The sequence below is a fragment of the Poromitra crassiceps genome (assembly GCF_964638095.1).
Source record: "Poromitra crassiceps genome assembly, chromosome: 2".
NCBI classification, from domain to species: Eukaryota; Metazoa; Chordata; class Actinopteri; order Beryciformes; family Melamphaidae; genus Poromitra; species Poromitra crassiceps.
This window is the reverse complement of record NC_139624.1, coordinates 78,192,320-78,210,060: the sequence shown is the minus strand read 5'-3', so window position 1 is coordinate 78,210,060 and position 17,741 is coordinate 78,192,320. Positions and strand designations below refer to the sequence as shown.

Genomic DNA, 17,741 nt, shown 5'->3' with positions numbered 1-17,741 from the left:
GCCCAGCCCTACTCATGATATAATATAGTCTCTAGAAGTGTATGATTCAATTTTCCCATGTTCTAATCTAGTGTAAAAAAGCAAACAAACTGAAAAAAGAAAAGAAAAAAAGAAACAAAAATCGCAATAAATCGTAATATCGAATCGCAATAATCGTAGAATCGCAATACTTAAGAATCGCAATATATATCGAATCGGCACCCAAGTATCGTGCTAGTATCGAATCGGGAGATAAGTGAATCGGCACAGCCCTAATTGTTTGTACAAGGGCTGCTTATAATGGGACCCTATGGAGCCAGCCTTGAGTCTCTCGCACTAGCAGGCAAATTCACTTCATTTTAAAAACTGCGAAAGTTCACACAAGTTTATCACGACATACATATATTATACATCAAACTCTTGAGCTAATTCTGCTCTCGCTCAGAATGTCAAAATAAGCGATGTGACAGATGTATAGTTTTTGAGATATTCACGTTTGTTTGGCACAACTCATACTAGTTAACTAGCTGCGGTTTCTGGGTGGCATATCCGGGTGTTGTGATGTCACGCTGATTTGTCCTATTATCTGTGCATATTTTAAAGTCTGAAAGTCATAAAGAGCAGAGAGAAGGGGAGAGCTGCCAGTGAACTGAGGCAAAGATGGAATCCATCATAGGTTAATTTGAGTCCAGGGGCGGCCATCTTAACCACTTTGCCGTTCTCTGACCTCTGAAATCTATCTGTCAGCTAGTCTGAGGAATTGAGTATTCTAAATGGCTGTTACTTAACAAAGGTAATCATGGCTTTTTGTTTATCTTTCCGCTTGGCTTGGACTTATTCAGGTTAAACCACAGTTCCAAGAGATTCTCCGACTCTCCGAGGAGAATGTTGGTAAGTGAAACTCACACACACACACACACACACACACACACACACACACACACACGTTGCAAGAGTTTCTCTGCTGTGAGAAAGGGACTGTTGGTGAGTGGAGCTTAGACTGACACAATGTTGGTGTAAACAAGCTATTTGGAGTCAGATATGGGTGTTCCCCTCTTCTTCTCTCATTCCGGACATGCTTCTGTAGTTATAAGAGGCGCTTGGTCTCACTGGGCTGCCAAGTGATTTAGCTTGGGTATTGTGGCCGTTTATGAAATGTGTTTTGGAGCACGCTCTGTCTGTACTGTAGCTCATGATGACTTTACATTGTCACCATCCTCATTTAAATCCAGGTTTATTCTCCTACACATTTATCATATTCCATATCACATCATATCTAGTTTTTACTTTATTTTTGGTAGCCTATACAGACTCAGCCATATTATAAAATGCACAGCACACACTAGGGTGGACTTCATTATATTGTCGAACTCTACTCTAAAACACGTTTAACATGTTTTTTATTAATCTCTCTTCACAATATGTAATGTAACATTTATTCTTGTTTGGTCTACATTTGTCTGTCTGTTCTTCCTCCTCTGTCAGATGTGACAACAGGAAATGGTGTTCTTACCAAGGCCACAGTCCCGATCTATGCTACTGGCGTGCTGACATGTTATAACCAGGTAAGTGATCTATGCTACTGGCATGCTGACATGTTATAACCAGGTAAGTGATCTATGCTACTGGCATGCTGACATGTTATAACCAGGTAAGTGATCTATGCTACTGGCGTGCTGACATGTTATAACCAGGTAAGTGATCTATGCTACTGGCGTGCTGACATGTTATAACCAGGTAAGTGATCTATGCTACTGGCATGCTGACATGTTATAACCAGGTAAGTGATCTATGCTACTGGCATGCTGACATGTTATAACCAGGTAAGTGATCTATGCTACTGGCATGCTGACATGTTATAACCAGGTAAGTGATCTATGCTACTGGCGTGCTGACATGTTATAACCAGGTAAGTGATCTATGCTACTGGCGTGCTGACATGTTATAACCAGGTAAGTGATCTATGCTACTGGCGTGCTGACATGTTATAACCAGGTAAGTGATCTATGCTACTGGCGTGCTGACATGTTATAACCAGGTAAGTGATCTATGCTACTGGCATGCTGACATGTTATAACCAGGTAAGTGATCTATGCTACTGGCATGCTGACATGTTATAACCAGGTAAGTGATCTATGCTACTGGCATGCTGACATGTTATAACCAGGTAAGTGATCTATGCTACTGGCATGCTGACATGTTATAACCAGGTAAGTGATCTATGCTACTGGCGTGCTGACATGTTATAACCAGGTAAGTGATCTATGCTACTGGCGTGCTGACATGTTATAACCAGGTAAGTAAATAGCAGATCACAGCAACATACAGTAGAAGTTCAGTGCATCATGAGGAGAAGCATGTCATTTGTCTGAGTCATGTGTCACCTTGTGACACTGCAATTATATAGATTATTATTACTATTATTATTATTATTATAGTATTATTACTATTATATTCGATAAATAAAGATACATCAATCCGGGGTGTCTGGGTAGATGTAGAGGTAAAATAACTCTCCTACGACTACCGAGACCTGCGTTCGATTCCCGGCTGCGGTACTTTCAGCTTGGTCAGATGTTCCTACGGACACAATTGGCCGTCTCTGCGGGTGGGAAGCCGGTGGAGGATGCATCCTGGTCGCTGCGATAGCGCCTCCTCTGGTCGGGTTGGGGGGGAAGCGTCATCCTCCCACACGCTACCTCCTGCCTGTGCAACTCATCACTGTCAGGTGAAAAGAAATGGCTGGTGACTGCACATATATCGGAGGAAGCATGTGCTAGTCTACAACTTTCCCCAGATCAGCAGAAGGGGTTGGAGCAATGCCCGGGACAACAGGGGGAATTGGCCAAGTACAATTGGGGAGAAAATAGGAGAAAAACAGGAAAAAACTTGATTAAAAAAAAATATATATCAATCCATAATTTAAATTATTTACTACCGCTATTTGACTCCAAATTCAAGAATCCCGCTGACGCTGTTGTGTGTTATGTTGAGTGTACCACACTAATGTTCTGTTTATATCACAAGGGAAAATCTACCCTAAGAGAAGCCGCATGTTGTTCTTTTGATCTTGTGACACAAAATAATGTGTCATTCACAAAACAAACAAATAAAAATAATTTATCAGAGCATGGGACAGCACATATCATGTGTTAGCTTAGTTTCAACACAATATGCGTCAACAAGATGTTTATAGCAACACATTTCAAAACGCATTGAAAGTACTGTAGCACAAGATGTATTGTCCCAAAATACACTCACTGACTCATCCTGTTTTCTTTTTGGAGTTGCGCTACATATGTTGCGTAGGGATGCCAGCTAAATGCCTAGTTTGTCATTGTAAGAATGTATTTGATGCTGACATTGATGGTTCCACTGACATATACGCTAACATTTCATTGCCACTCGTGCACAGGAGGAGGATCGCAAGTTGTTGGTGGGTTTCCTAGAGGACGTTATGACGACCCTGTCTCTGTCCCATGCACCTCTGGACAGCCTTAAGGCCTCCTTTGTAGAGCTGGGGTGAGACACACTCTCTCTCTCTCTCTCTTTCTCTCGCACGCACACACTCACTCTCACACACAGACACAGACACACACATGCACACACACACACAATTTAGTTTGTGGCCAGTGGCAGTGGGTACCCACACTTATACGACACAATAAAACAAATCCACTAAAAACTATACTAGTTAGGTTGTAGAATGCATGCCATTCCAAATACATGATTGATTTTCATAAAATGTTCAAGTTAAGTAGTGCAACCCCTGGTTCTATAAAACAATTTAAAAAGTCAGACGTCTGTTGTCAGTCACAATGCTACACAGTGTTTCTGTGTTGCTTTCTTTTCAGGGCCAATCCAGTGTACCATGAGCTGTTGCTGACTGTTCTGTGGTACGGGGTGGTGCATACCTCCGCACTGGTCCGCTGTACTGCTGCACGGATGTTTGAGGTACGACACACACACACACACACACACACACACATACTCATTGATCAGAAGCCTTTCGCTCATATTGTGTAGCACAGACATATAATGTTAGCTAAAATGTTTCTCAGTTTGCAGTACTGATAAATTAATTCATAGATTCATTAGATCTGTTTTCCTGAGACATTGTCCAACAAGAAAAGTGTAAGTATGCCAGTAGAATAAATTAGGGTTGCACAATTATGGCTAAAATGATCATCCTGATTATTTGACTATATAATGTCATCATGATTATTTGTAATTATAACTAGTGGTGCATCTTATATCAGCATTTTTATTATTTTCATCATGGACATTCTTAATTGCATGTGTTATTATATTATTTTATAACTAAAGTTGTGAATATATTTGTGCAGCCCTAGAATACACATACTGTATATACGACGCCATGTTTGCCTATCTATATGCGCTAGCTCTCTTTGCTATTGCTGCTGTTTAACATATCTGATGTTTAGCTATTGTGCTATTTAGTGTGATGAAGTACCCTCGCAACCCATTCCTTATATGCGCCCTGGTTCCGCTTCTCTCACTAGACCCTTCTACCATTTAATGTTCAATCTGCACTGGTCACTCTTGTTAATATGAACTGACTGCATAAATACCTGCTGTATGTAACAGTTCAGGAGCCACAATGTTTCGCAATCCTGTTTCTTTTCAGTGTTCTCACGACAGGAGGGAGTTTATTTTACGTTTTAAATTTAGATTTAGATTTTCTTCCCCCCATTTTCTTTTTATATTTCTTTTGGAAATATAACTCCTAGCAAGTTTTTCATGGGGGGATGACTGATTCCCTTGCTTTTTTTAAATGCCCCGATCACATCCCAGGTTCCCAAGGCAAAACTCCTGGCCTCAGTGATGAGAATCTGTCAAAGTAAATCACATCACCTTGTGCTTTTGAGATCTGTCATAGTAAATCACATCACCTTGTTCTTTTGAGATCTGGGCACTCTGAAACAATAGGTGTTGAGATAAGGGTCTAGGGATAGGAGTGGAACCGGGCCCATGTTGACCTATACTGGGGGTGAGGAGGAGTTGTAGGCTACATTCATTTCTCCCTCCATACCTTTATTGTGAAGTACTTCCCCCTTTCCCAACACTTCCTTGTCACCATTCCATAGTGGTGTAGCCGTCCACCATTGTCAAAAACTATGGGTTGAAAGTTAGTCCCCTACCACAGATCCCAGATCAGATTAGCAGACCATCAGCTTGTATAATCAACATAAAGTGGATGAAGTAAAAATATGACCTAGGGTCTGTGGAAAGGGCCTACAGCCTTATGCTCACCTTGTAACAGTAGTTGTGCAGTTGGCTACTGTATGCTGGCCATTTCCTGAGCGTGTGTGTGTGTGCATAATGCTTGTGTGTGTGTGTGTGTGTGTGTGTGCATATAATGCTTGTGTGAGTGTATACAGTATGTGTGTGTTTGTGTGTGTGTGCATAATGCTTGTGTGAGTGTATACAGTATGTGTGTGTACACGCCCCTGCTTGTTACATGCAGCGACCGTTCCGTGCCTTGCAGCTACAGTTCTTGTCATTGTATATCACTTTCTTCCTATCTTTTTTTGTGTTTGTTTTCCTTTTCCCCCTCCCCTTTCTGTTTTTTTCCTCCTTTCTTTTCTCTCTTTATCTATCGGCGGTGTTGCTCGCTCTTGTCCCAATGCCCCGCCCACCTCTGTGACATCACGGCTGGCTCTGTCCAATCCGATCAGCTGCTGGTGAAGGGGGTGAATGAGACGCTGGTCGCTCAGAGAGTGGTGCCGGCTCTCATCACACTGTCCTCCGACCCTGAAATGTAAGTGGAACAATGACGACGACAACGTCGACAACAACAACAACAACAAAGCACCGCGCCGCGTCTCTCTCCCCCCTTCTCTCTGCTGCTTGACTTAGAGAACCGCCACGCTGACACAGGCCTGTGCCTGCCAGGAGCAAACTCAGCACACAAAACAAGATCACTCTTAATATCGCGATTGATTGTTGAATTATCCAAATTGATGTTGATTGCAGCTGTAAATGATGTATTCACAGCACACATTCCTCCTTTATTTCTTGCCTTTGTCCCAACAGGGATTGCCGTGGAGGGAGGTCTTTAGAAACCGATGATCAGTGTTTGTGTGGGGTTTGCTCCTGCTTAGGCTGAGGCTTTGTCGTGGGCGGGTCCATCGTCATAACCACTGTCACTGCTAACACCGTGCATGTGTGCGTCATCAGTCACTAACCCCAACGCTAACCATCGCTCTCGCCGCATCCTCAGCCTCATGCATCCAGCTGTCTGCATGCAGCAATACATAGCGCAATGAATCCCAGCATGTTCATCTGACTATAACCCCTCCTCCTCCCACCCCACTACTGTTAAGCAGGGCCCCTCCTCCTGACCAACCTGTTAGCTGTTGGTTGGTTATCTTCACCCCGTCTCTCTCTCCCCCTGTCTCTCTCTCTCTCTCCCTCCCTCCCTATCCTCTCTTCCCTGTCTCTCCCTCTACTTTTCACTCTCCGAACTCTCTCTCTCCTCTCCCTATATTCTCTTCCCTGTCTATCCATCTGTCTGTTCGTCTGTCTGTCTCTCTCTCTCTCTCTCTCTCTGTCTCTCTCTCTCGTCCTGCTGTGTGGTGGTGGGTTTGCAGTTGATTCTTCGAGGCATGAGTGAAGCGTTAGTAGATCGCCGGGCGGCCCCGGCCCTTATAACTCTGTGCAGTGGGCCAGAATTGTGAGTCAATCGACACCAGGAAAAACCCTCTCTGTAAACATTGTCCTCACGATGCGGGGCTGCATCCTTACAGTGTGACACAGTGTTTCCTCATAGAGATCGATCGCACTCATCGAGCTGGAACGGCCTTTTGAAAAAGACCATGTAGCACTAAGAAGCTCCAAAGCCAAACTGGAGTTTGTGTTTGGTTGACGTGGCAGCTCCTCTCGCCCACCACAGCAATGCAGTGGAGGGAGAAATACAGACCTCAAGTGATTTAGCCTCGCTCCCTGTAGCCTCTTAGCATCCTCCACACTGATTGGCTTTAGCATATTAAATTGGATCGATTCTACTGGTTCACATCTGCTCTTGTTTGTCCCCGGGTGGCACAGATGTGTTCTTTCCGTTGCCGTGTAAACGGGACAGTCTCATTTCCGAGCCACGCTTGATGGTAATGAAAAGATCAGATCTACCACAAGTGAAAAAACAACAAACTTTGAGCAGCTAATTGCTAATGTGCGTTCAGCCTTCATGTTCTTAGTTAGCCCTTCCCTCGATGTTGTCATAATGTGAATGTAGAAAAGGAGACAAAGTTGTTGTTGACACTGTTGGAATGCAGCCCTTTTCCATCCCCTCTCTGTAGATACACACACAATTTGTACCCAACTTAGTAGATTCAAATTCAAACCCTACATTCAGATAGCCTGGTAAAACCATATTGAAACTACCGTATACATTTAGAGAGCCTGGTAAAACCATATTGAAACCATACATTTAGATAGCCTGGTAAAACCATATTGAAACTACCGGTATACATTTAGATAGCCTGGTAAAACCATATTGAAAGCATACATATAGATAGCCTGGTAAAACCATATTGAAACTATACATTTAGATAGCCTGGTAAAACCATATTGAAACTATACATTTAGATAGCCTGGTAAAACCATATTGAAACTATACATTTAGATAGCCTGGTAAAACCATATTGAAACTATACATTTAGATAGCCTGCTAAAACCATATTGAAACCATACATTTAGATAGCCTGCTAAAACCATATTGAAACTATACATTTAGATAGCCTGGTAAAACCATATTGAAACCATACATTTAGATAGCCTGGTAAAACCATATCGAAACTATACATTTAGATAGCCTGCTAAAACCATATTGAAACCATACATTTAGATAGCCTGGTAAAACCATATTGAAACTATACATTTAGATAGCCTGGTAAAACCATATTGAAACCATACATTTAGATAGCCTGCTAAAACCATATTGAAACCATACATTTAGATAGCCTGCTAAAACCATATTGAAACCATACATTTAGATAGCCTGGTAAAACCATATTGAAACCATACATATAGATAGCCTGCTAAAACCATATTGAAACCATACATTTAGATAGCCTGGTAAAACCATATTGAAACCATACATTTAGATAGCCTGGTAAAACCATATTGAAACTATACATTTAGATAGCCTGGTAAAACCATATTGAAACTATACATTTAGATAGCCTGGTAAAACCATATTGAAACTACCGGTATACATTTAGATAGCCTGGTAAAACCATATTGAAAGCATACATATAGATAGCCTGGTAAAACCATATTGAAACTATACATTTAGATAGCCTGGTAAAACCATATTGAAACTATACATTTAGATAGCCTGGTAAAACCATATTGAAACTATACATTTAGATAGCCTGGTAAAACCATATTGAAACCATACATTTAGATAGCCTGCTAAAACCATATTGAAACTATACATTTAGATAGCCTGGTAAAACCATATTGAAACCATACATTTAGATAGCCTGGTAAAACCATATTGAAACTATACATTTAGATAGCCTGCTAAAACCATATTGAAACCATACATTTAGATAGCCTGCTAAAACCATATTGAAACCATACATTTAGATAGCCTGGTAAAACCATATTGAAACCATACATTTAGATAGCCTGGTAAAACCATATTGAAACTATACATTTAGATAGCCTGGTAAAACCATATTGAAACTATACATTTAGATAGCCTGGTAAAACCATATTGAAACCATACATATAGATAGCCTGGTAAAACCATATTGAAACTATACATTTAGATAGCCTGCTAAAACCATATTGAAACTATACATTTAGATAGCCTGCTAAAACCATATTGAAACTATACATTTAGATAGCCTGCTAAAACCATATTGAAACTATACATTTAGATAGCCTGCTAAAACCATATTGAAACTATACATTTAGATAGCCTGGTAAAACCATATTGAAACTATACATTTAGATAGCCTGGTAAAACCATATTGAAACCATACATTTAGATAGCCTGGTAAAACCATATTGAAACTATACATTTAGATAGCCTGGTAAAACCATATTGAAAGCATACATATAGATAGCCTGCTAAAACCATATTGAAACCATACATATAGATAGCCTGGTAAAACCATATTGAAACCATACATTTAGATAGCCTGGTAAAACCATATTGAAACCATACATTTAGATAGCCTGGTAAAACCATATTGAAACCATACATTTAGATAGCCTGGTAAAACCATATTGAAACCATACATATAGATAGCCTGGTAAAACCATATTGAAACCATACATTTAGATAGCCTGGTAAAACCATATTGAAACCATACATATAGATAGCCTGCTAAAACCATATTGAAACCATACATATAGATAGCCTGCTAAAACCATATTGAAACTATACATTTAGATAGCCTGCTAAAACCATATTGAAACTATACATTTAGATAGCCTGCTAAAACCATATTGAAACCATACATTTAGATAGCCTGGTAAAACCATATTGAAACTATACATTTAGATAGCCTGGTAAAACCATATTGAAACCATACATTTAGATAGCCTGGTAAAACCATATTGAAACCATACATTTAGATAGCCTGCTAAAACCATATTGAAACTATACATTTAGATAGCCTGGTAAAACCATATTGAAACCATACATTTAGATAGCCTGGTAAAACCATATTGAAACTATACATTTAGATAGCCTGGTAAAACCATATTGAAACCATACATTTAGATAGCCTGGTAAAACCATATTGAAACTATACATTTAGATAGCCTGGTAAAACCATATTGAAACCATACATTTAGATAGCCTGCTAAAACCATATTGAAACTATACATTTAGATAGCCTGCTAAAACCATATTGAAACTATACATTTAGATAGCCTGCTAAAACCATATTGAAACTATACATTTAGATAGCCTGGTAAAACCATATTGAAACTATACATTTAGATAGCCTGGTAAAACCATATTGAAACTATACATTTAGATAGCCTGGTAAAACCATATTGAAACTATACATTTAGATAGCCTGCTAAAACCATATTGAAACTATACATTTAGATAGCCTGGTAAAACCATATTGAAACTATACATTTAGATAGCCTGGTAAAACCATATTGAAACTATACATTTAGATAGCCTGCTAAAACCATATTGAAACTATACATTTAGATAGCCTGCTAAAACCATATTGAAACTATACATTTAGATAGCCTGGTAAAACCATATTGAAACTATACATTTAGATAGCCTGGTAAAACCATATTGAAACTATACATTTAGATAGCCTGGTAAAACCATATTGAAACTATACATTTAGATAGCCTGCTAAAACCATATTGAAACCATACATTTAGATAGCCTGGTAAAACCATATTGAAACTATACATTTAGATAGCCTGGTAAAACCATATTGAAACCATACATTTAGATAGCCTGCTAAAACCATATTGAAACCATACATTTAGATAGCCTGCTAAAACCATATTGAAACCATACATTTAGATAGCCTGGTAAAACCATATTGAAACTATACATTTAGATAGCCTGGTAAAACCATATTGAAAGCATACATATAGATAGCCTGGTAAAACCATATTGAAACCATACATTTAGATAGCCTGGTAAAACCATATTGAAACCATACATTTAGATAGCCTGGTAAAACCATATTGAAACCATACATTTAGATAGCCTGGTAAAACCATATTGAAACTATACATTTAGATAGCCTGCTAAAACCATATTGAAACTATACATTTAGATAGCCTGGTAAAACCATATTGAAACCATACATTTAGATAGCCTGCTAAAACCATATTGAAACCATACATTTAGATAGCCTGCTAAAACCATATTGAAACTATACATTTAGATAGCCTGGTAAAACCATATTGAAACCATACATTTAGATAGCCTGGTAAAACCATATTGAAACTATACATTTAGATAGCCTGGTAAAACCATATTGAAACCATACATTTAGATAGCCTGCTAAAACCATATTGAAACTATACATTTAGATAGCCTGCTAAAACCATATTGAAACTATACATTTAGATAGCCTGCTAAAACCATATTGAAACTATACATTTAGATAGCCTGGTAAAACCATATTGAAACTATACATTTAGATAGCCTGGTAAAACCATATTGAAACTATACATTTAGATAGCCTGCTAAAACCATATTGAAACCATACATTTAGATAGCCTGCTAAAACCATATTGAAACTATACATTTAGATAGCCTGCTAAAACCATATTGAAACTATACATTTAGATAGCCTGGTAAAACCATATTGAAACTATACATTTAGATAGCCTGGTAAAACCATATTGAAACCATACATTTAGATAGCCTGGTAAAACCATATTGAAAGCATACATATAGATAGCCTGGTAAAACCATATTGAAACTATACATTTAGATAGCCTGCTAAAACCATATTGAAACTATACATTTAGATAGCCTGGTAAAACCATATTGAAACTATACATTTAGATAGCCTGGTAAAACCATATTGAAACTATACATTTAGATAGCCTGCTAAAACCATATTGAAACTATACATTTAGATAGCCTGGTAAAACCATATTGAAACTATACATTTAGATAGCCTGCTAAAACCATATTGAAACTATACATTTAGATAGCCTGGTAAAACCATATTGAAACTATACATTTAGATAGCCTGGTAAAACCATATTGAAACCATACATTTAGATAGCCTGGTAAAACCATATTGAAACTATACATTTAGATAGCCTGGTAAAACCATATTGAAACCATACATTTAGATAGCCTGCTAAAACCATATTGAAACCATACATTTAGATAGCCTGCTAAAACCATATTGAAACCATACATTTAGATAGCCTGGTAAAACCATATTGAAACCATACATTAAGATTGCCTGGTAAAACCATATTGAAACCATACATTTAGATAGCCTGCTAAAACCATATTGAAAGCATACATTTAGATAGCCTGCTAAAACCATATTGAAACTATACATTTAGATAGCCTGCTAAAACCATATTGAAACTATACATTTAGATAGCCTGGTAAAACCATATTGAAAGCATACATATAGATAGCCTGGTAAAACCATATTGAAACCATACATTTAGATAGCCTGCTAAAACCATATTGAAACCATACATTTAGATAGCCTGCTAAAACCATATTGAAACCATACATTTAGATAGCCTGCTAAAACCATATTGAAACTATACATTTAGATAGCCTGCTAAAACCATATTGAAACTATACATTTAGATAGCCTGCTAAAACCATATTGAAACTATACATTTAGATAGCCTGCTAAAACCATATTGAAACTATACATTTAGATAGCCTGCTAAAACCATATTGAAACTATACATTTAGATAGCCTGGTAAAAACCATATTGAAAGCATACATATAGATAGCCTGGTAAAACCATATTGAAACCATACATTTAGATAGCCTGCTAAAACCATATTGAAACCATACATTTAGATAGCCTGCTAAAACCATATTGAAACCATACATTTAGATAGCCTGCTAAAACCATATTGAAACCATAAATTTAGATAGCCTGCTAAAACCATATTGAAACCATACATTTAGATAGCCTGGTAAAACCATATTGAAACCATACATTTAGATAGCCTGGTAAAACCATATTGAAACCATACATTAAGATTGCCTGGTAAAACCATATTGAAACCATACATTTAGATAGCCTGCTAAAACCATATTGAAAGCATACATTTAGATAGCCTGCTAAAACCATATTGAAACCATAAATTTAGATAGCCTGCTAAAACCATATTGAAACCATACATTAAGATAGCCTGCTAAAACCATATTGAAACCATACATTTAGATAGCCTGCTAAAACCATATTGAAACCATACATTAAGATAGCCTGGTAAAACCATATTGAAACCATACATTTAGATAGCCTGCTAAAACCATATTGAAACCATACATTAAGATAGCCTGGTAAAACCATATTGAAACCATACATTTAGATAGCCTGCTAAAACCATATTGAAACCATACATTTAGATAGCCTGGTAAAACCATATTGAAAGCATACATATAGATAGCCTGGTAAAACCATATTGAAACCATACATTTAGATAGCCTGCTAAAACCATATTGAAACCATACATTTAGATAGCCTGCTAAAACCATATTGAAACCATACATTTAGATAGCCTGCTAAAACCATATTGAAACTATACATTTAGATAGCCTGGTAAAACCATATTGAAACTATACATTTAGATAGCCTGGTAAAACCATATTGAAACCATACATTTAGATAGCCTGCTAAAACCATATTGAAACTATACATTTAGATAGCCTGCTAAAACCATATTGAAACTATACATTTAGATAGCCTGGTAAAACCATATTGAAACTATACATTTAGATAGCCTGCTAAAACCATATTGAAACTATACATTTAGATAGCCTGGTAAAACCATATTGAAACTATACATTTAGATAGCCTGGTAAAACCATATTGAAACTATACATTTAGATAGCCTGCTAAAACCATATTGAAACTATACATTTAGATAGCCTGGTAAAACCATATTGAAACTATACATTTAGATAGCCTGCTAAAACCATATTGAAACTATACATTTAGATAGCCTGCTAAAACCATATTGAAACTATACATTTAGATAGCCTGGTAAAACCATATTGAAACTATACATTTAGATAGCCTGCTAAAACCATATTGAAACTATACATTTAGATAGCCTGGTAAAACCATATTGAAACCATACATTTAGATAGCCTGCTAAAACCATATTGAAACCATACATTTAGATAGCCTGCTAAAACCATATTGAAACCATACATTTAGATAGCCTGCTAAAACCATATTGAAACTATACATTTAGATAGCCTGGTAAAACCATATTGAAACTATACATTTAGATAGCCTGGTAAAACCATATTGAAACCATACATTTAGATAGCCTGCTAAAACCATATTGAAACTATACATTTAGATAGCCTGCTAAAACCATATTGAAACTATACATTTAGATAGCCTGGTAAAACCATATTGAAACTATACATTTAGATAGCCTGCTAAAACCATATTGAAACTATACATTTAGATAGCCTGGTAAAACCATATTGAAACTATACATTTAGATAGCCTGGTAAAACCATATTGAAACTATACATTTAGATAGCCTGGTAAAACCATATTGAAACCATACATTTAGATAGCCTGGTAAAACCATATTGAAACCATACATTTAGATAGCCTGCTAAAACCATATTGAAACCATAAATTTAGATAGCCTGCTAAAACCATATTGAAACCATACATTTACATAGCCTGCTAAAACCATATTGAAACCATACATTTAGATAGCCTGCTAAAACCATATTGAAACTATACATTTAGATAGCCTGGTAAAACCATATTGAAACTATACATTTAGATAGCCTGCTAAAACCATATTGAAACTATACATTTAGATAGCCTGGTAAAACCATATTGAAACTATACATTTAGATAGCCTGCTAAAACCATATTGAAACCATAAATTTAGATAGCCTGCTAAAACCATATTGAAACCATACATTTACATAGCCTGCTAAAACCATATTGAAACCATACATTTAGATAGCCTGCTAAAACCATATTGAAACCATACATTTAGATAGCCTGCTAAAACCATATTGATGACGTGAACTCACATTCTGTGTCGTGCTGCAGATCAGTCAGTGTGTGGGAGTACTTGCCTTGACATACAACTCCTTCAGCCAATCAGCGCCGTCAAATCCAATCCTTCAGCCAATCAACGCTGCCTTAAATCCACTCTGAAGAACGTTGAAAATGTATTTTCCGCCGAGAAACTCCACTGGTGCATACCCTTGTTCTTGTTTAACTCATTGAGTGCCAGCCACTTTTGGAGAACGGACGCTCCCAGTGCCAGAGTGTCAGAGTGTTTTCAGTGATTTCTCGAGGCCCACAGAATATTGTATGATATTACTATGTAAACACCGAACACGCACAAAGAACGAGCTGACTCTCTTCTATCATCTGCAAAAAAAAGTTTATTGATCCCATTTTCCGTTCTTTAGTTATGAGCCGGAGAAGATAGGCTGTTTTGAGCAAAAAGACACTTTTCAAATTAGAAGCTGAGTTATTCCGCCTTTTGTGAAATGCAGCATTTCAAGCACATTCTGAGTCTGAAGATAATATTTTCTGATGTAGTGACGTGGTGTAGTTGTGTGGTGCATGCGTGCCCCCACCCCCCTCTCCCCCCCTCAGCTGCAAACTCCTCCCCACACGCACCCAGTCTATTTTCGGAGCGCTCCGTTTTTTTGCGCCGGCTCCCAGCGCAACAAGGAAATGGCAAACCGGACTGCATGGAAAGGTTTGGCCCTTCGGCGTCGGGTGCTGCCTTTCTGGTGGCTAATCGTGTGAAGAAACTATGCAGACAGACAGACAGAGGCAGAGGAGCTCAGTTGTGTGCGCGGATTGACTGCTGTTGACAGCCAACATCAGCTGCAGCCAAGCTGCAGTCAGAGCCATCTATATGGCTCTGGCTGCAGCATGAGCGGTTTCTCTTTGATCACGGGGGTTTTTCCTGCAGTTTTCCGGACCTTCCTCTAATCTGGAGAGCACTGTCGCCACCTAATGGGTCTGTAAAATAGGTTATACACCTCCAAAAGCTACAATATTTGTACAGGAGATCCAGGAGGCTTTGATCCACGTCCCACCGTCAAAAAACGCATTTGACGTCGATCGACGTCCGTGGCACTCTACGTCACTATTTACTTTGACGTCGATCGACATCCGTGGCACTCAATGAGTTAATTGTTGTTATTGAGTTAGTACTTTATGGTGTCCCTGATTGGCCGATTATGTTGTCAGCTACGAGGCAGGTCCCTGATTGGCCGGTTATGTTGTCAACTACGAGGCAGGTTGCTGATTGCTCCGTACACTTCACTGTGGGCGGGGCTGGAGGCTAGACTGATCTACAGCATGAAACAGGATGTGAGGTCACGTGATCTGATCAGGACGCTTTACCATGCTAATGTGAGGTCATGTGATCAGGATGCTTTACCAGGCTCATTTTTACATACTTTGATGAACAAAATGTAAACTTCTGGTTGTCTCTGCTATCCGCAGCAGACTGTAAAAAAAGTAAGAATTAATAACATTGAAATGCTAACTGGCGTAAAGAGCAACTGCTAGCATTGCTGGTGAGGTCTCTTTGTCCCACAAGTATGGAGATGGCCCATATGTATCTCTTGGTCGTATTTGAACTCATGTATTGATTTTCTGTCCCTACTGACAGTGGAATGATTACCTAACATCACCCATTAACCTTGCTTACCACACACAGTGCATTTCAATCATTGATTATTGTCAGATGTTTTTCTGCATTATTGTGATTATTGATTATTATTTATGGCTCAGCTCAATTTGTCACCAAGAACAGATTTTGGAATTGGATTATCCTGCAGCTGTTGGTCAGAGGTTATACTCAATTGATATTTAATACCTCTACGACTACATGTATGGTTATTCATTCTCTTAAATCTGCACCAGATGGTGGGGTTTCAAATATAGATCAATGCCTACCAGTAAAGAAGTACAGGTACACAGTATTACGTTATACTTTATTATCAAGTCAGTCTAGTATACTTTTCTCTCATTGAGGACGTAAGTGTGCACTGATAGATTGACCAATGGCCACCGAGCATTATTACATTCTAGATTGGCCAAACACTGTTTCAAACAAACAGGAAGAGTTTAATTTGCTGAATCAGTAAAGTCATTGAGCATATGGTGTAAAAAGTACAAGCCAATTTGTAGTAGTCAGCAGAACATTAGCAGTGTAGGAATGTCGTCCATCTGGCATTGGTACTTCATTCAGGACAGTGTGTTTTCAATTTCACAGTCTATGACCATAGATCAGAACCAGCTTAATATCAATTGTGGAAGGCAGAGCCTGTGCTGTCGAAATGAAAAAATAAATAAATAAAATTATGCGCTAGCGCTACCAGTAGCAAAAGGTGCGTACGCATCTCACTTATTAGGCACACGCTAACATGTAATTAGTATGTTTGGATAAAGCCTGTGATTTATTTACACAGGGTGGATAGGCCAGATATTGGAATTTTGATCGGTGAACGGTGAACCTGATCGGTGCACCCATATTAATGACCTACCATCTGAATGATCCTAATGCTGTAAACCCCGTCCATCTGGTGTTTCAAACAGGTTCAGATCAACTCTGACTATTTGCAGGTAGTATTTGATCCACGTCTGATTGATGCTTGGTGAAAGACAGTGACTGCAGAACATATAGAATACTAGAAGTATGGTGACTTGACTCTGAGTGGTCAGAACACTGTCTTGCTCTCCTGTTGCCTTCAGCTCAGTGAGGATATCCACTATTCCTGCCTTTGGTACCATCATGGAGACTGTCACACAAAAAGAGGTAGGGAATGTCAAACTCACACACTACTGTACTGTATACTTAACATTAGGGCTGGGCAAGATGGCGATATTATATCCATATCATAATATGAGACTAGATATCATCTTAGATTTTGGATATCGTAATATTGTGATATGGTGTTGTCTTTTCCTGGTTTTAAAAACTGCATTTCAGTAAAAGCCATGTAATTTTCTGAACTGACCAGACTGTTCTAGCTGTTCTATTATTTGCTTTTACCCACTTAGCC

The 17,741-nt window shown here is 38.2% G+C and overlaps 1 protein-coding gene across 5 annotated transcripts in view; it reads left to right on the top strand.

The window, feature by feature from the left end:
• The window catches only part of relch (RAB11 binding and LisH domain, coiled-coil and HEAT repeat containing), an 85,898-nt gene that overhangs the window by 54,652 nt on the left and 13,505 nt on the right, over positions 1-17,741 (top strand). For 2 of the 5 annotated variants that reach the window (XM_083651505.1, XM_083651507.1), the window contains exons 20-25: positions 822-870; positions 1,465-1,544; positions 3,395-3,501; positions 3,834-3,933; positions 5,679-5,761; positions 17,431-17,494. In XM_083651505.1, the coding sequence (XP_083507631.1) occupies positions 822-870; positions 1,465-1,544; positions 3,395-3,501; positions 3,834-3,933; positions 5,679-5,761; positions 17,431-17,494 (483 nt within the window). Of the gene's footprint in view, positions 1-821; positions 871-1,464; positions 1,545-3,394; positions 3,502-3,833; positions 3,934-5,678; positions 5,762-6,593; positions 6,677-17,430; positions 17,495-17,741 lie in introns of all 5 variants that reach the window. The other 3 variants (XM_083651508.1, XM_083651509.1, XM_083651506.1) reach the window with 2 other exon arrangements.